General features: G+C 41.9%; 1 protein-coding gene across 1 annotated transcript in view; it reads left to right on the plus strand.

Annotated features, from left to right (window-relative positions):
* PXDNL (peroxidasin like) overlaps positions 1-20,718 on the plus strand; it is a 109,052-nt gene that overhangs the window by 73,617 nt on the left and 14,717 nt on the right. Inside the window, 2 exon segments of the mRNA XM_089776000.1 lie at positions 668-837; positions 5,857-5,974. Of these exon segments, the coding sequence (XP_089632126.1) occupies positions 668-837; positions 5,857-5,974 (288 nt within the window).

Raw genomic sequence — 20,718 nt, forward strand, 5'->3', positions numbered from 1 at the left:
TGTAGTATACAGAGTAGCTATAATTTAGATTCCTCAAATGAACTGTAAAACTTGTTGCCATTCTTGCAGCTAATTTCTCACAGGGAAACATGAGCAATGTGGGCGTGTCAGGGGCAATTCCTAAGCTTTTTAAAAATCTGAAACAAGAATAAAAGTAAATGTCTTTTCCTGTAAATAAACTCCACAAAACAGAGGTGTTACTTACATACCAGTCCTTTCAGACGGAAACACCAATATGTGTAGCTTGACCCCTTCTGATACATAGCCAGATTTTCTAATGGATATTTCCACCTTTTGGCTATTAATGTTCTGTGCTGAATTATACTGGAGCTGAAAGACAGCTTACTGTTTTTGAGAGTACATTTTTATGCCAACATATTGCTGACAAATGATTTTTAAGGAATATATTGTAACCTTGAGAAAGGAAGAAAGGAAATCAAAATGCAACAAGCCAAAGCATTTAAAGTGTGTGTCCATATATAATATGTGTATATGTGTGTGTGTGTACACAGATATAGACATACAGAGATTATCTATTGAGAAATTATCTATTTATTTTTAAGGAACTGTAATCACCTTTACTACTTTAATGTTAACTATAAACAAGTTGGTGACATGTTATTTAATATTCATCCTAGACAATTGTTTTTATTTCATGTATGCACAGGCGCTTGGATTCTAATGCCTTACTTTGTGACTGTGAATTAATGTGGTTGGCTGAACTAATAAAAGAATATACCAGAAAAGGAAATACTCAGGCTGTTGCCACATGTCAGTATCCCAGGAGACTTCAGGGCAGGTCTCTTGCATCGTTAATAGTGGAAGAATTCAACTGTGGTGAGTAAGGTTGGCTGCATGAATTTTTGGAGAGAAAATTGTTTGTGTGCCTTTTGGCTTTAAGCCTTCAGTTATCTATTTTTTTATGTATTCTGGAAAATAAACTTACTCTTATTTTGTTTATTTTTATGGTCATTTCTTTGAAATGCTTATAAATATGTGCTTTTGGTTTACTCAGTTCTTTTGGTTTACTCAGTCTTTAAAATGAAGAACTTGAAGTCTATGATTATGATCATTTTATTGTTCAACTTAAAAACTAAACTAGACTCATCCCAATAAATAGTGTACAGAAAATAGTTTCTTCCAATTTCTCTGCAAAGATTTTATCGAATTGATTGTCATGAAGTCTTATATTACTACAACTCTATTGAGTATTATAAAAAAGAGAACTACACTGTACTTATAAAATAAAGGACATCATGTTAGGGAGTATTTGTTATTGTGTGTGGGCAAATTAACAAAGTTCTCACATGTTATCACTCAGACACCAAGGGCCATTGTCTTAGTCTGCATTCACATTGGTTGTATGGTATTGCACCCATCCTGCCAAGATTTATGCATGTGCTTCTCCATATGCACCATGCTTTGAAAGGGATTATTAAGAGTGAGTAAAGAAAAAGACATCCCTCATTATTTGCTGTGTCTAGCACTGTGTTTGTGAGTGTGTACATGTAGAAAGAGAAGTTATTCAGTGGAGAGTCTACAATTACATTTGCCACAATACTTAATGAAAGTGGAGTCTCCCATATGTCAATGCTGAGCACAGGCTGCATGGAGGTGGAAGATCACCCTGAAGCTCTCAGCCCCAAAATATGGACTTGCTGGTAAGGCTGCACCCAACCCTGACTCAGCACAACAGCCGAGCCTTCCCCTGAAACACCCTAGACCCTGTGCTTCTGTGCTATGCATATCAATACAGCAGGCAAGAGGGACAAAGTCTTGCGCACATGCCTATCCATGTCCCCCAATTTAGGTGTGAGGAAAGGAGGCTCATTCTGGCAAGGTTCAAGTCTGGAAGCAGATATGAGGTGAGAAGACTTTCTGTGAGGCGTTCTGAGTGTGGATGGTCTGATACAAGGTTTGGGAGAGTATCTAGACACATAGGGACTCTCTGTGGGTTTCTGGATGCAGGGGGACTGTGTGAAGGTGGTTGTGAAGGTGGGGGAGATGGGACTCAGCAGGAGGTCTGGATGAGGGCGAAACATGGCTTGATGGGGTGAAGGTCCAAGTGCAACTAATCGGGGTAGATAGGAGGTGGTCTGGTGAAGAGGTGGGATTCTAGGTGCAGGGTCATGAGATTTGGCAGAGTGGGGGTCTGGATGAAGAGAATGAAGATTTGTAGGGTGGGATTCAGGTGCAAGAGGAGTAAGTCTCAGTGAGTGGTCTCGATGTGTGAGTGTTTCATATTCATGGGGGTTGGACAGATGGGGAGTAGTTTCCCATGCAGCGAGCCCTCCCTCCAAGGCTGAGAAAGCGATGAGGTCAGGAATCAAGAGATGGGAGTGGTACAGACCTTCCTGCAGTTGGGGGAGGTTTGTGGGGATGAGCCTTACCTGGCTGTGGATGCTCCGTACAGGAGAAAAAGAACAGAGTCCAGCACAGAGAAGGGGCCAATGGCTGGGGTTTCCCCAGCTCTCCTCTTAGATGATTTACCTCCCCACTGGCTGCTCTGGGTGCCTGAAACAATGCATTTGCACTTATTCAGCTTTCCTTTGCTTTCCTATCAGAAGGTCAGTTTTCTGTGGGGAAGCAAAGAAATCTGCAGGAGACATGAATTCTGTGTACACAGCATGGTGTAGAATTCCTCCAGGAGCACACTCTGTTCTATGTCCTGTAGAATGATCTCTTTTACTCTTTACTGAAGGCAGAATCCAAATGATCCAGTTCAACTCTGTGGTTCCTGTAGGATGCTCTTTTGGAGTTATAAACATTTATTTATAAAAACCAAGATAACTAGATGTATCTATTTGAATTAAATATATCTAATTAACAATCTTTTAATGATGTATTTATCTAGTCAAGTATGGGAGTCTGTGTGGCTGAAATGATGTGATTAAGAGATTAAAAAGAATTGAAGGCTTATAGGCAGCAGAGAAAGCTACAGAAAAAATATGCCATTTACTGTGAAAGTTGTAACGTCTGTCTGAACATCTGTCACTTCTAGATTTTAATTGATAAGCGAAGTATTCTGAAACTCAATTATGTTCAAATTAAATTAATGTCAAGTATCAGATGATTGGCAGTGTAGTCTAATTTAATATCCATTACTTCTATGTGCTTTTATGGTAGATTAAGGTGACCAAAATCCCAGTTTTATTATGAGAGTTTTAAGGTACTTACTATTTCATGATATTAAAATGTTAATTAAAATTTCTGCTTCCAAAGCATATTTTCCATCCACCTTTTCTTACATGCACTGAAAAATGTAGCTCAAGAATGAGAGAGAGCAAGAGCTCTTCTATCATTGTAAACTATCACACGATGACATGGAAACAGATATCACAGCCAGAGGAAAATGAACATGGCAATGTTCCTCTCTGACTACTTGCTCATGACGACCCATGTGCACATGTCGTCAAAGATTTTTTCCTTTGCAGTACCAATAGGGTTAGCAATGGTGCCTTTTTGAGTATTGCACTCATGCAGTGTATCAGGTGCCACCAGCCCTATGTCCTCTCAGTTTTTTCATACTGCCTGTGGCAGTTAGTCAGAGTGCCTTTCCTTGCATAGCATGGGCCAGCTGTTTCATCTCTTGACTTTGAGCCTTAGGTTCTTGTGAATAGTTTGTTTATAGTAGTGAGAGTAGTTGTTAAGTGTAGTTAGATGTTAGAGTCCCATTGGTGACTTCGCCTGAAGTGGAGCATGCCCTTGTCTTTGGGGTTTAAGCCCTAGTTGGAGGCCATTCAGCACCCTGGCCAGCAGCAGGGACAGTGGGGAGAGCCTCCAAGCAGGGCAGAAGGGCAGCCGGCCCTGCAGCCAATCAGGGTTCAGAAGCCTGGTATATAAGGAGCTGCTGGGTGAAGGTCAGTCAGTTTCTTCCTGGAGCTCAACCTGGCCAGAACTCTAGGCTGGCTGGGAGCATCAGCACCTGGGCCAGCTCCGAGTGGGAGCTGGACCTTTTCAATGAACCAAGGCTAGATCCTGCAAAAGGAGGCTAGCTTATAGCAGTGTGGAAGAGCCCCGGGCAAGGGGGGAACCCTGGACTTCTACCGCCAATTGGACTGTATCTCACCCAGAGTGGGCGAGGTTATTGTTGTGAGCCTCCTTATAGCCACTAAGGAGTGCTCGCTGACAGGACTGAACCTGTTACAGAGCACATGGGACATGCCTGTGATTACAATGCCCTCTTCACATCACTCATCAGCCACCACCTCCAAACAATTGATGATACCAGTGGCACAGTGCTTGATATTGGAAATGCACTCAGAGGTCAGTATAGAAGAGCCAGTTCCCACCCCAAAATCTCCTTCTCTCATGGGGGAGTAATGGCCTGAGGCCTCACTGGCAGTACAATCATCATCCTCCACCATGGGCAAGGTGATGGTGGGACCCTCAAGAGGCATCCCACTGGATGATTTTAAAGAACACCAGGCCCTTCTTTGATGGGTGGCTGAGAACTTGAGCCTAGAGGTAAAGGAGGTGGCCTTGCAGGTGGACGCCTTGTTCTATGTGCTCTTGGTCCCTACCCCTACATGATGAGGTCCTGAAAATTACCAATGCCCTTGGGCAAATTCCATCCATCCATCACTTATACCTCCGAAAGGGCCAAAAAGTATTTTGTCCTGGCCAAAGGTTCAGATACCTATATGCCCACCTTCCTCCGGATTCACTGGTCATCTCCACAGCAAACAAAAAGTACAATAAGGAGCACATCAGCTCAACCCCCAGAAATAAAGAGGATAAAAGAAAAGACCTTTTCAGAAGGAAAATTCATTCAGAAGCCTGCAATTCCATATGAACCACCAGGGTTTTTGGGCATGTACAATTTTAACTCATGGAACTCCCTCCATATATTCAAGGAGTCCCTGCCCCAAGATCTGGCCCAGGAATTCGGCACCCTGGAAGAGGAAAGTACTGGGGCAGTAAGATGCTCTCTTCAAATGGTGTGGGACATGGTGGCTAGGGTAGTCTCATTGACAGGGGTCACAAGGTGCAGTCCCGGCTTCAGGCTGCTGGTCTCTCCCAAGAAATGCAGACTTAAGTCAGTGTTCCCTCTAAGCTGCGGGGCAGCACAGCTTCACAGATGATTAATCAGCCCTGCCCAGTCAGTCAGCTCTGTGTATGGAGCCCTGAGCCTCTGACTGGGCGGGCTGATTCATCACCTGTGAAGCCATGCTGCTGCCAAGCTTAGAGGGAACATTAATCTCATCCAGGACCTCCTATTTGATGGGAATGGACTCTCTGAAGAGCAAATGGACATGAGTCTGAATGGATTGAAAGATACTCAGGCCACCCTTTGGTAACTGGGTATGCACATACCACAGCCTGCAAGGAAGAAGTTCTGGCCAGCCCTGCAGCCAAGGCCTTGACAGCAGAAGAGAAGGCAACACAAGCTTTAATTGTTGATGCTCTTTCTCCTCCCACTCACCTGCATAGTCCATTCCAGAAAAGCATCCAGGGGGCCAGAAACACCCATTTTGAGGGTGCACTCAAAAGCGATACCCCAGTCATCTCTCTTGATGTACATGGCTGTATCCTAAATCATCTGTATCCCTACTTGTATCAGCCTGGTTGCAGGTCACCACTGGGTGCTAGAGATCGTATCTCAAGATTATACCCTGCAGTTCTCAGCTGCTACTTCCTCCCTCCCATTCTGTTCTCACATTACATCAGTTATATTATGAGGTTTTGGATGTAAATGATGTGGAGTGTTTTAGACAAACAGCATTTTTTGAATTTCTAAGATTATTTATGTTCACCAACATTTTTAGATCATGTTGAAAAATTATGTTTTCCCTCCAAAAGTCCATGTTAAAATATTGGTGACTTTTTTGTTCTTACCTTTTCTTTTTCTTACAGATAAACCTTGTATTACTTCTGAGCCACAGGATGTAGATGTTACCCCAGGGAATACTGCCTACTTTACCTGCAAGGCAGAAGGAAATCCTAAACCCAAGGTCGTTTGGATACATAACAAGTAAATATTAACCAATCATTGTACATGTGTACTAGTCTGTTTTCAGGTACTAATTATTATGAATTCCAGCACTTGTGGACTAGCAATATAGTGTGCGTGTGTGTGTGTGTGCGCGCGCGCACATGTGTACGTGTATTTTTTCTACATCGCTCTTTAGGAGACTTGTTATGAAAATTCAACAGAATTCATTTTCAATAAGTAACTCATGGTGAAAGAGTTACTTAATGCTTTTTTCATTGAACTCTTGGCCTATTTAATAAAAAATGAGGGAACTTCAGGGTCCTTTATGATGATATCTCCCTTGCATTTTCATCAAAACTCCGCCATATCTTAGGTGCAAAGTGTACAGATTTATTTTCCAGATGAGCTAGCTAAGGAACAAAAAGTTAAAATTACTTGCCAGCAGTTTCATGGGATGCTTGTGAGAGAAAGCCATACACAGAACTAAAGGTAGGTCTCTAAAGGTAGGTCTACAGAGCAATTGGGCATGACTGAAGCACATATTCCAGTTGCTACAACAGCAGAACTGGTGGCGCAGGCTTGTGTTCAAGTACAAGCCCACCCAGGACTTTAGCTTTGTATTCAGGTGGCTAGCCCATGCTGCTGCCTGTGTCATATCACTACCTTGCTATTTTTAGGCATGCCAGCTCAGTCAAAGCTAGCTCAGGTATTCCCAGTTGCAGTGTAGACATACCCTGAGGCATTTTATCCATGTCTTATGCATTAGACCATAATGTCTCACAGAAATAGCATCATATATCTGTACTTAGCGAAGCCAACTGCAAAATCAGACTAATCATGCTTGCTTACTGGGAGTGCTCTGAGACCTACAGATGAGAAAAACACAGTACTTTTCTGAATTCAGGCCTGAATGAAGTTAGACTGATTATTTAATTAAAGGTATAAAAGAAGTTAACCAATCTGTTGCTGCATACATCCTAGTTATTAAAAAATTAACATGTATATATTTACCTGTGCAAAAGGGTGGGGGGGGGGAGGTGGGGGAGAGAACAAGTAACTAAAGCAAAAACTATTACATTTACAAACAAAGCTTGCTAAGTAACAACCACATTGTCACCTATCACAACATTTACAAAACTAAGAACTAAAAAAGGTGAAGGATGAATAGTTAATAACATCACCACATATAATAAATAAATAGTCTTATTTCGTATAAAGACATGCATATTCCTTCACAACAGCTTTAATCTGACTTAATACAGTCCTTTCCCCAGTCACAAGGGCACCATTTCAGAATTTTGGTGGGGAGGGGGCAACCTATGCATGCCATAATGGGGGAGGGGTTTGGACAGAGGCTTCAGCAGTGTTACTAAGCATACTTGGTACAAGCCAAACACCAAATGGAGAGGAGATGCTTTTTGTAAAGCCTCAGGGTGAGTCAATGACTGGTTTCTGGGGTCTGATGTACAAATACTTCGCACCATGAGGCGTACCATAGAGGAGACTCACAGTCCCCTCTCCTTTCCCTTTCCTTTCAGTGGCCAGCCAAAGAGCTGCTGACTGAGAAGGGAGCCCAGAGGTAGCCAGTAGAAAAAACTGCTTAAAGTTCAATATGGGGTTCAGTAGCTGCTTCCTTGGCTTAAGATCCTCTTTAGCAAACCCTTATCTTTCTAGGAAAGACAGGTTTCTTCTTCAGCAGGCAGTTCTATCTTCTTAAAGGAATGAGGGTGGGGGTTGTCACAATATTCCTTCACACACCTTACTCACATTTCCCACTACCCTCATCACTCAATCCGTGACCACTATTGCTGAATGCAGGGCATTTCTGACTTTACTATTTCTGATCTGTGACACTTCTGCCTCTCCCTTCCCACTTCAGCCTGCTCGCTTCCTGCCAACTACCTCCCTTCTTTGGGTAGATTATTCAGTCCTTAAAATACACCAAATTCTTGTGTGTGTTGGGGGACACAGGTATTTCATTCCCCCCTCCCTAATTTTAGGGTAGCTTGAAAGGATGTGAAGCCAGGAGGGGCTGGGCTTTTACCTGATTTAATAAAGGTTGAGATTCAGCTGACAGTCCCTGTATGTATAAAACAATAATTTCCCTCAAAAAGACTGAAATTGTCTTTGCCTTAGTCCTAACGGTTATGAAAAGTGATGCTCAGTAGACTAATTGAATGTCAGCACACTTCAAACCTTCCATCTCTCATTATGCTCAATAATCGGTAATCATAAAAGTAATTTACCCAAAATTCTGCTAGCAATTGATAGATTAACTGACATTTTCCCCATTTAAAAAATCCCTATAATATTTAGATACTGCAAACAAGATAACAAAAATATTCACATTTTAAAAAATCGAAGATGTTGTGATGAAATATGCATTTCTTTATATTTGAGCAAATAATGCCTTTATTCATAATGTAAGATGTGTAAGATTTAGCATGTCCTGTTGTCTTTAAAATTCCTTGTTCCTGAATGCATATTATTCCTTATTTTAAGTGCTAGGGTGTTCGTTTGTTTGGGGCTTTTTGTAAAAATGTTATAGATGTCACTTAGTATACTCAAGTGTTATATGAAACTCAGATAATGTTTTTTAAGTCCTCTTTAATTCAGTGATATCTGAAGATTTGTGGAAGAAATACACATACCCTCACCCAAGATGCAAACTGTTCCAGAGGAGTCTCTTGGTATGTTTACACTGGTTATATCATAGTCAAAGCATGTTGCTCAGAAGGGAAGTTGTTTCAGAAGAAGCTGCTGTCTACGTGTATTATGGCCTTTTGCAAATTGACAGGTGCTCACATAGTTGGGTAATTGTTTACAAACACTGAAGATACTTGTTAAAACCATATTATTCCTATCTGCCTAAGCAAACTAAAAATTTAATTTGGTGGGGACCATTTTGCAAGTTACTTTCATAAGAAATTGTCATATTGCATCAGTCAGAAAAAAGAAAAAAAGAAATTTTGCCTTGAGCAAACAATACTGATGTCCCCAAATGAATAAACAAAGACTCTTCTGGTGTACAAACTCAAAACCAGCAGAGTAAGAGCAAAATTAAAAGAACAATTGTAATTTAAAAATAAAACTTGTGCTAGAATGCGATATTTAATGACAGATCTAAGAAAAAGGTAGCATGTACATGTCTCAGGGTATGTCTACACTACCCCGCTAATTCGAACTAGCGGGGTAATGTAGGCATACCGCACTTGCAAATGAAGCCCAGGATTTGAATTTCCCAGGCTTCATTTGCATAAGCCGGGTGCCGCCATTTTTAAATCCCAGCTAGTTCGAACCCTGTGCCGCGCGGCTACACGCGGCACGGAGTAGCTAGTTCGGATTAGGCTTCCTCATTCCACAAGCTATGTTGTTGGGGTATTGCCCTGTAGTTAGGACCACTGTGAAAGAGGCATTGGGAAGCACTTTCACCAGCAATTCCTATAAAGTCACCCCCGCAGCAGTAACAGTAGTCTCCATCCATGTACTTAGCATTCTGTAAATGGAGGGTGCAAGGGCCCCCTTTGGACTCCAAAACAAAAGAGTTGTTCTGTGATAAACCAGATGACATCTGGCTTTCAACGTTGGTGCTTCTCTGACAGAGGAAGAATTGTGGAAGTCTCCTGTGTTATTCCTTACTGATGTTGCTATCACACACGAGTTTTGGTTTCAGAATGTTTCTTTTGTTGATTTTTGCATAAGGTTCTATAAAAAATGAATGCTGTTCTTTTAGGAACATGTTTCGCTACTATCCACTATAAATAGGAAAATTCTGCTAGGAGCCAGAGCTGTATATTGTTGGAGTTCAGAGTCCCACCTCTATTCCTTTCAAAAAAAGGTTTAGTCTTAATGGACCCGTGACACATATCGTTCTTGCAAGCCATGCTCTCTCAAAGTTTTTGTGTGTGATGATTCTTGTTACATTGTTAAAATATTCTTCTGAAAAGAATGAGTTTATGGTTTATAAACATATTTATATTACTCTGGTCATCTAAGGAAGTGGGCTGTGCCCACGAAAGCTCATGATACCATCTACATGTTCTGTTTGTCTATAAAATGCTACCAGACCATTTGTTGTTTTTTCCTGTACGGACTAACTCGGCTACCCCCTGAAGCTTATATTGCTGTTATTTTAGCTGCTTTCAGTACTTTAATGGTAACATAAAGAACACTTTGTTTCCTTGGCAGTAAAGGAAAATACATGACATGATTTACATATGCACGGTGTGTTAATTTCAAGCATTTATTATTTTTTCAGTTTAGCTCCTCCGCAGTTTACAGTAAGCCCCTATAATCAGGAGGCGATAGAAGGGCACACAGTAGATTTCCACTGTGAAGCAGATGGTAATCCTCTTCCTGAGACTGCCTAGACCAAATCTGGTATAACCAAATATATGTGAGCTCATATTTCTGTGCTGAAAAATAATGAAAAATAAATAAAAACAGCTTCCAACACTTTATGGTTATTAAGTATATCAAGAAAATATTGGTAGAATTACTGAAATTGGGAAATTTAAAACAATATGTATTTATCTGACCTCATCTCTTATGTCAACACATGCACAAAAACCTCACGTTGTCTGATCTGTCAATGATTCTGGTCTCTGTGCCTTTGTCCACTTACATACCTATACCCATGCCTGGAATTCCCTCATAGACATGGTTTGCCAGGCAATCTTCCTCTTGTAATTTAAATTCCTCCTTAAGGCCAACTCCTCCTACTGCAGTACTCACAAGAAGTTGGATGAAGGCAACATGTTTATAAGTCATTTATTTTATATACATATGATTAAAAAACCCAGATCAATCTACCTCCTGTTCAGTCATTCTATGCCCACCTTATTTCTGAATGTGCTATCCTGTAACTTAGTTTGTCTTTCTGTTTTCCTTTCTAGCCTCACAGGTATGTTGCTGTTGTTGTTGTAGGTCCATAAACTCTCTGGAGCTGGGGCCTTATATAATGTATATTTACAATGAGATGCTGACTGGTAGAATAATTTTGCATACTGTAAAATTAATAGTGATCAAATATAATATTACTATTTAACAAAAATCTCACTTTGCCTGTTTCAAGTCTTTTTTTTTTTCGTATATTGGGTGGATCTCTGCCCTTGGCAAAGCATGTGCATCTTGAGTTCAATTTTGCATGCTTAACTAAGGATAGAGCTTAGCTCTATGTAATTTTGGAAATATCTATAGATGTTAAAGTTCACTTCTTCATAATATCTGCTTCTTCTTTTTAGATTGAATAGTTATTTTCAAGCAAGAAATAGTAAAATAAGTTCATCCCCGTCAGTATGTTAGTATTTTGGATCCATCTTCTTTCAGAGCCCGTGCATATGTAACCAATTTATTATTATGTGATAAATTGCACCATTGGCCACAATCTGCCATTGAAATTATTGGGGCTTGCAAGGGCTCACTCAATACACAAGGATTTGTCCTCATGGAATGAGGTTGCTAAATAGCAATGATGGGTTACAGCGTTTGCTTAGTAATTTTACTAGAAATGAGGAAATAACTCAAACGGTTGGTTTGGCAATAAAGTTTCAGGTTAGCAAACAACTCAATACCACATAATCTTCAGCATTGAATATGGTGCAATCCAAATTACATTTGGAATTAATACTGATATAATCACCCTGCGATTAAATGGATGAGTTTTATTTATTTAGTAAATATGGAATTTTATCCTATTACACAAAAACCTTAATGTCAATTAATTTCATTTCTTCCGGCACTAGCTATACTAGTGGTAATATGGAAGTTAAAGAAAAGAAGGCTCAATTTGTAACTAGTTTCTTATTACTTTTTTCATAGGCACATTTGTATTGCTTCCTCAAATCGTTTGAATCCTTACCAAGTATTCAGGTTTATTGAAGGGGGGTGTTTCCTAGTCAACAGAGCAGTGGACTTGCATTCTTTTCCTGGCTATGACACTGTTCTATTTAAATTGACTTTGTTCAAATTAGTTCACCTTTCTGTGCTCAGTTTCCTCATCTGTAAAACAATAATTATCGTAACGCTTACCTCCTGTGTCTAAAGTGCATTTGGAGACACATGGAGTAAAAGCATTATATGGCAACTAATTATTATTATTATTGTAGTCCAACACCTATCTACTCTGGCTCTCCTTCAAATCACCAGAGTGTTCTCTCTGTTGGCACACTCCTCAGTAAAAAGCAACATTATTAGCAAGATGATGAATAGCTCATTATCTGTCTATGACATTGAAGCAAGCAACTCATATTGCTCAATAACCCATTGTTCTTCACTCAAGTGCTCTCAGCAGATACTAAAATTAAACCATTTACGCTTTTCAGAGGTAAAAAACCACTATAACAATTCATTGGACTGCTTGATCTTTCAGAGTCTCATTTAGTGGACTGGATCTTTTTTCATAATAAAGTCTAAATAATGAACATTAGCCCTGCCAAAATTGGCATTATAAAATGTGATCAAATGTTCTTTGAGTTGTATGCTAAGTTGCTAGAAATTTCAATTTTTTAAAAGTATGACTAAATTAAAAAGAAAATGGAAAAAGGCCACCAGTGGTGGAATTTGAAGGGAAAGAATAAAATGTTCACAATTAACCATGGTGAGTATTTTTAAGGGAATGTCCTTTAATATATATTGCCTCCCAAGATGTTAATTAAAATAAAGGTATGATAAGTACACAAATAAGTGCAATTTACTAAATTTATGTCTCAGTTGTTTGACACATGGCAGGAAATCAGCTCCCTCCTGATGGACGTCACACTGCTCTGTCTCCTGGAACATTGTGTATTGTACATGTGGCCCAGCATGATCAAGGCCAGTATGAATGCCAAGCAGTCAGTGCTTTGTGGAGTAAGGAGAGTGACCGTCCAACTGAATGTGCAATCCAAAGTAACAGAGGAGATGTATTTCTGCTGTTTTTAAAGTTGTCAGTATGTCTAGAAACTTATCAGGTGGTCAGAGTTTTAATGATAAATGTGTATATAGACACTTCATTTTCGCTTTTCACTTTTGGGGATAGTAGACAAATGAATTCCAACATTATTACTTGTGAAGATATAAGGGTGTGTCCCCAATGCATAAAGTGGGATTATTACTTCATATAAATATGAGCAATGATAGAAGAAAATGATTGTTTCCATCAAATACCAGTTGTAAAACAGAAAGCAAGAGATTATGCTATTAAATATCAAATTTAACTTTAAAAATAAAATAAAATAGAATAGGTTAAGGCAATAGAAGTGACCCATTTTACTTAATGATGTACTCATCCCAAATGCAGTAGAGTCAATTAAATCAAAATTAGGCCCATTTAGGGAAATTATTGCCCAGATAGTGCTTTTTTTATGCAACATCTTGAAATAAACTGACAGGTCCCTTTCAAACATATTCTTTATGCGTCTTGTAATTATGTACTATTATTGGTATTTTTCCTACTACCGTTATTTTTCCTGAACATATGAGTATCCATGCTCAAAACTACAGAAATGGAAAAGCTAACAAAGGAATTTTATACAATTTTAGGGAGACGGCATTTATCTAGGAATAAGTAGGTCTAGTAAATGTTGCAGCATGAATGTAAATGGAATAAGACCTTTCCAAAGTTCAGTAAGAATGTCTATTTTTCTCTTATCAAGTAGGATACCTTGGCTTTGTTATTCTCATTCCAGTAATTAAACTCTGAGGGGGCAGATCTTCTGTTTATGTAAATTGTCATAGTTCTAGTGAAGTCAATGATGCTATAATAGTTTACACTAGCTGAGGATCTTGTTAACCATGGCTAACAATCAATCCAGGAAAAACTTAAAAAAACAAATAGTCTAGTAGCACCTTAAAGATGAACAAAACATGTAGATGGTATCATGAGCTTTTGTGGGCACAACCCACTTCTTCAGCTGACTGGAATATTAAAAGTCCAGATCCAAGAGTAATTAAAGGGGAAGAGGAAGGAAAAAAAGAGAAAACAGGATGGGCAGGGGAAGAAGAAGAAAAAAAGAGAGAAACAGTGAGTAGATGATTCAAGTAGTTACAAGAGGCTGATAAGAACATTTAGCACCTCCATTGTTTGTTTATTTGGTTAAGTCATTAGGATGTGTAAAGTAGTTGCCAGCCAGCTGATATCTCTGTTCATTCCATTTGCCTAAGAATTAAACTTGTAAATGAAGTTAAGCTCCAATCCTTCCATGTGTATTTGGCTTGTGAAATTGGCCTGAAACAACAAGGTGACTTGGAGATCCATTAATGAGTGTACAGGCTGGTTAAAGGAAAAAGCAGTTCCCTGAAATCTTTCTCAAATGAAGAGGATATCTTGCAGTTACTCTGGGACCTCAGCCCTAGCTATGAAAGTTACTGTCATACCAGGGAGCCAGCTATTTCCTGTCCTGTTAGCAACTGTCATTTAAAAAAAAAAAAACATGAATTTATCACACCATGGTACTATCCCAGAAAGAAAACCTAATTCAGAAAGTTAAGGATGAGAATATATTTCACTTTATATATAAAAAGTAATAAGAATGATACACACTGAAGTCAGAGATAGTTTCACCTGAGTAAGGACTGAAGAAAAATTAAAGATTTTTGCATCATAAAAATCTCAGAGGGGTAGCCATGTTAGTCTCTAACCGTAAAAACAACAAACCTTCCTATGACACCTTAGAGACTAACAAATGTATTAGATCATGGGTTTTTACTCACGAAAGCCCATAACTTAATAAATGTGTTAGTCTCTAAGATGTCACAGGACTGTTCAACAATTTTCCATTGTATCTGCAAAACCAATGTATATGATATGTGCTGATCATTCATAGTTGTGATGAAATATTTCTTCAAATACTACTAGGCTACGTCTACACTGGCATGATTTTCCGAAAATGCTTTTAACAGAAAAGTTTTCCGTTAAAAGCATTTTTGGAAAACCGCGTCTAGATTGGCCACGGACGCTTTTCCGCAAAAAAGCCCTTATCGCCATTTTTGCGATCGGGGCTTTTTTGCGGAAAACACTACTGTGCTGCTTACACTGGCTCTTTTGCGGAAAAGTCTTTCGGAAAAAGACTTTTGCCCAAACAGGAGCAGCATAGTATTTCAGGAAAATCGCTGACGATCTTACATGAGATCGTCAGTGCTTTTCCAGAAATTCAAGCAGCCAATGTAGACAGCTGGCAAGTTTTTCCGCAAAATCAGATGATTTTGCAGAAAAACTTCCAGTCTAGACACAACCCTGGTGTGTAACCTCTAAAGCTCTTCAGATATTGCAAAGTATTCCTCCAATTGTTATTGTTATTTTCAGGAGATTTAAGTTCAGTGGGATAGGCCAGACTGGTGCTATGAGGGACTATGAAGAATTTTCTTTTAGGAGCCTGGCTGATGTGTCTTTCTCATGTGCTCAGGGTATATTCGATTGCCAGATCTGGAGCCAAGAAAGAACTGTCTCCCCAGGTCAGATTGACAGAGCATGGAGGATTGTTTGCCTTTCTCTTTCTGCTAGGATCATATTTTATCTAATCAGTTCCCAGCCACTGCATGGTACTCAGGCTTTGGAATCACCTTAACCTCCCTCCATTTTCACTGTGTCACAATCTTTAGTTTCCTGGGAACTGAGGTGCTTTGGTCTAAATAAAGTCTTGGGCATACTGTTGAACTAGCTGGGTAACAAATAATGGCTTGGGATATACAGAAGGCCAGAAAAGTTCATTTAATACTCTGTTCCAGCTTTAAACTCAATAAAACTGTGACCATATTGAAAAGAAAAGTTACTGTTAAAGGCAAACTAGAATGGATAATGCCATAATTGCACTTATAATTATTAAACAGGAATGTTTATATTTTATATAAACCATTTATATTTTCAAAGGTTTGAAATGATGAAAGACACAAGCACATTACATACTATAAAAAAAGGTGATGGAATAAAATCATTTATTGGATCAACTTCTGTTGGTGAGTTTTCAAGCTTACACAGAATTTGGTCCAACAAAAGATGTTATCCCACCAGCTTGTTTCTCTAATATCCTGGGACCAACATGGCTACAACAACATGAATGTTATTACTGTTTAATTTGTATGGAACAAAAAAGTATCTCTGGATTTGCAACACGATTATTGTGTGACAGTCCTATTGAGTGTCACTAGAAGGGAACTTACGAGTGTATGGTATGCCTGGGGTTAAATAATTTTTTTTTCTTCTGAAGAAAACTACTGCATGAAAAAAATTGGAGCTACTAGGTGAATGAAGAATTCATCAAGAAAAGAGAATTTGGAGGGTTTTTTTTCTTTTCATTTTCTTTTTTTTTTATTTTTTTGCTCTTCCTTATTTAAAAGTCATAGTTGTAATAAAAATGCAAAATTTAAGAATGTAAGACAGTACTTTCTGAGCATGGTGCAGTAATTTTACCATTTGTACTGATCTCTTAATTAATTCTATTCTAAAAACTATAATTTAACAATGCATTACTAAAGCTAAAGAATCCAAAGACAAATTGGAGGACAATGCAAATGGCTTAGCTAGGCACAATTTTGTATTTCTGCTTTCAGGAGGGTTGCTCTTGGAACCATTTAGGGTTGCATGCTAAAAAAATACCTGCACTTTGGCATTTGTATGTGCACTCCTGCTCAGAGTTCAGAAAACTATTTGGGCAAAGTATTTGTTCTGAGAGAGTCAGGTTACCTCATTGGTTCTGTCAGTCTCTGAGAATGAGCCAAAGATAATTGAGCACGTTTGTATTTTGTAGCTGAAAAAAGTGCTATGGTTCAGGTAAAATTTAAATAAAAACTGGACTGTCTTTATCTTTTTTTAAGCCCTCCTGAAGGAATTGTAAAATATATAGACTCTATTATACAACATTAACAACTGCCCATGCATATTATTTTCTATTTATTCTTTGCAATGACCTCTGTTGAGAATAATATATTGCATGTTGTCACGGGGGAACCATTCTAGCCCCGTAGGAATGTGGGGTAAGGGAGCCCGCGTTCAGTTCACGGAGGGGCTCCCCGCTACCCCTGACCCCTTTTCTCTTGGCCTATAGGGCATAGTAGGGTTCTCTTATAACGGGGCCGAGCCCCGCTATGACCAGGACCCTGCTACTTAACCCCCGTGCCCTCCTCCCCCTCCGAGATCCCCATATCAGGGCTCCCTCTAGTCCAGCTCTCACCAGTCCAGGGACACCGTCCAGGTCAGGGCGTCACTCCCGTGGTCTTGCATCGCCTGGTTGCCCTTCTGTGGCCTGGGGTCTGGTCAGTCCCGGCTCGGGCTCTCTGCCGCGGTTCTCAGCACGCACCCTCTTGTCTCGGGGGGAGGGTAGGGAGGCGCTGTCTGGGTCCTCCGCTTGCCCGCTGCCTCCACGGTCCGTCGGCCCCTCCCTGTGGCCTCCGTCCCTCCTTGGTGTCCTCCACCGCCGTTCCCCCTTGCGGGCACGTTTCCCCCTTTCAGGTGTGCCAGGGCCACGTTTAAAAGTGGCTCCCGGCTTGCCGCGCATGCGCGGCAATGCAACCAGCTCTTCCCTGGCTCTTCGCTCGCCGTGCGAGCTGCCTGCCTGCCTGGACGCGGCGCGAGTGACAGGGCCGGCCCGTCACACACCTTCCCCTCTAAGTCTTGGTTTAGGTTTTCGTTTCCATCTCCTTCCATTGTTCTGGAGAAGAAATCTGCGTTGTTATGCTTCTTACCTGGTCGGTGGGCTACCTCAAACTCATAAGGCTGTAGGGCTAAATACCACCGCATTATACGGAGGTTTGTTTCCTTCATTGAACTTAACCATCTTAAGGGGGCATGGTCCGTGCTTGGAGGAAGGGTGCGCCCAAGAGGTAATACCATAGAGCTTCGACAGCCCACCTCACGGCCAGCGCTTCCTTTTCAATTGTTGCATATTGGCGTTCTCTGGGGAGCAACTTACGGCTCAAATACAGTATGGGGTGTTCCACCCCGTCTTCTTCCTGCGACAACAATGCGCCCAGACCCACCTCTGAGGCATCAGTCTGTAAAATAAAAGGTTTCGAGAAGTTGGGTTGTGCTAGCACCGGAGGTTGGGAAAGTCGGAGTTTAAGCGTCTGAAACGCTCGTTCGCAGGGTTCGGACCAACTGACTTTCCGTAGTTGGTTATTTCTTTTCAGCTCTGTTAGGGGGGCCGCTATTGTTGCAAAATGGGGGACAAATCTCCTATAATAAATAGCTAGCCCTAAAAATTGACGAACTTGCCTCTTTGTGGAAGGGGCTTTGTATTCTTGTAAGGCCTGTACCTTTCCCACTAGGGGCTTCACTTCCTCCCCCCCACCCCCCCACTGTGTATCCCAGATAGGTTACCTCGTTTTGCCCTATGCAGCATTTACCAGGGTTGGCCGTTAGGCCCGCTTTTCCTAGCTCCCCCAATATGGCCCCAACCTGCCGTAAATGATCGGCCCACGAACAACTGTAGATGATAATATCATCAATATACGCCACTGCATACTCCTGGTGATTTCGCAGCACTTTGTCCATTAGTCTTTGAAACGTGGCTGCGGCTCCATGTAATCCGAACGGCATCGTGACAAACTGAAAGAGGCCAAAGGGTGTCGAAAAAGCTGTTTTTTCCCGGGATGCCGGAGTGAGCGGGATTTGCCAGTACCCTTTAGTGAGGTCCAAGGTAGACAGGAATCTGGCTTGCCCTAGCCATTCCAACAGGACGTCCACTCGCGGCATTGGGTATGCGTCAAACCATGAAATCGCATTGACTTTACGGAAGTCTATGCAGAAGCAGAGTGCTCCATTAGGTTTGGGCACTAGGACTATAGGACTCCGCCACTCACTCTTGGACTCCTCAACGACGCCCAAATTTAACATGGTCTGAAGCTCTTGTTTAACGGGGTCCCACATCTTATAGGGTAAGGGTCTAACCCCGTCCCGCACTTTCTGGCCGGGTTTGGTGGCTATGTGGTGACTTGTCAATGTCGTCCGTCCCGGTAGGGAGGACAGGACGTGAGCGTATCGCTTAACTAGTTGCCGCACATCTGTCCTTTGTTTCTCATCTAAATCGGTGCCCATAGTCACGGCTTCATCTCCCACCGCTCCTCCCGGGTCGGGCCCTAATTCTATCTGGTGCTCTGGGGGCATAATCAATAAAGCCTCTCTGGGGTACCATCTTTTTAACAGATTCACATGGTACACCTTAGTATCCTTCCTCCGGCCCGATAGCCTTACCTCGTAATCTACGCGGCCGATCCGCTTCACCACTTCAAATGGACCCTGCCAGCATGCTAATAACTTTGACTCTCTCACGGGGAGCAAGAGGAGTACCCTATCACCGGGGTTAAACTCCCGTACCTTTGCTGTTTGATTATAATGCTGCACTTGCCTGGCTTGAACTTCCAGTAAGTTAGCTGTAGCGAACTCCCCGAGTCGTTGCAACTTTTCCTGCAGTTTTATAATATAGGTTACGGACCCCCTAGCGTTGGATCCCTGATCTTCCAAGGTTTCCCTGAGCAGATCCAGGATCCCCCAGGGTCTCCTACCATACAACAATTCGAACGGCACAAATCCGGTGGAAGCCTGGGGTACCTCACGGACTGCGAAGAGCAGGGCGGGTAGTAGGTGATCCCATTCTTGTGGTTCCTCAACTACGAATCACCTCAACATCGCCTTCAGTGTCTGGTTGAAGCGCTCTACTAACCCGTCAGTCTGCGGGTGGTAGACGGACATGTGCAGCGCGGTCACTTTGAACAGCCTGCACAATTCCTTCATCAAATTCGAGGTTAGGTTAGTCCCCTGGTCAGTTAGGATTTCCTCGGGAATCCCTACCCTCGAGAATATTTCAACTAGCTTTTCAGCCAGCGTGGAGGCTAAAGTATTCTTTAGTGGCACCGCCTCCGGGTAACGGGTGGCGTAATCGACCACCACCATAATATATCGGGCACCCCTCTTTGATCTTTCAAAAGGCCTGACTAAGTCTAGCCCTACACGTGTGAAGGGGACCCCTACAACTGGTAAGGGAACCAATGGCACCTTAGGGGCGGGTCGTAGGTTGGCGCGCTGGCATTCGGGACAGGATTCACAAAACTCCCGGACCTCCCGGTAGACACCTGGCCAAAAGAATCTTTGGATGACCCGTTGTTCCATTTTCTCCCGGCCTAAGTGTCCAGCCCAAGGGTTGGAGTGTGTCAAGTCTAGGACCCTCCGGCGATAACTCTGGGGTACTAGGAGTTGCTTCCTTTGCCCCTCCCCTTCGACCCCCTCAACTACCCGATACAGGAGGTCATTTCCTACCTCAAAATAGGGTCCTTGGGTTTCCCTGGGTTTGGGGCCGCTGTCCTCCATTGGCCCGCGGGCTTGTTCCCAGGCCTGGCTGAGCATGAGATCTTCCCGCTGCTCCTGCAAAAAATCCTTTCCTTCCAATTCTTCTAACACTGGGGTGGGCTCTCTTATCATGTCGCCTTGGGCCCCGACCTGTGGTAGTCCTTCGACCGTCCCCTCTTCCACGTCACGTTCCTCGGTTTGGCTTCATTCTTGCAATATCCGGTGGAACCCGGGCCAATCCCTCCCCAATATGGCCGGGTACACCAGGTCTGGAACTAAAGCCAAGCGGTAGAAACTCTCTCCCTGCTGATCCCGCACCTGCACCTTAGTTGTGGGGTAGACTCTAACGTCGCCATGAATACATTGCATCTGCACTGGGGGCCTGTCTGTCTGGGCCTTGGGGACCAGGTTGGCCCGAAGTAGCGTTTGGCTGCACCCTGAATCGACTAGCGCCGTTACCTCTACGCCATTGAGCACAATCATGGCTGTGCTGCGCTGGGGCTTCAGAAGGTCTTCACCTGGCCCT

The sequence above is a fragment of the Pelodiscus sinensis genome, chromosome 2, assembly GCF_052426305.1.
Source record: "Pelodiscus sinensis isolate ZL-2025 chromosome 2, ASM5242630v1, whole genome shotgun sequence".
Classification (NCBI taxonomy): domain Eukaryota; kingdom Metazoa; phylum Chordata; order Testudines; family Trionychidae; genus Pelodiscus; species Pelodiscus sinensis.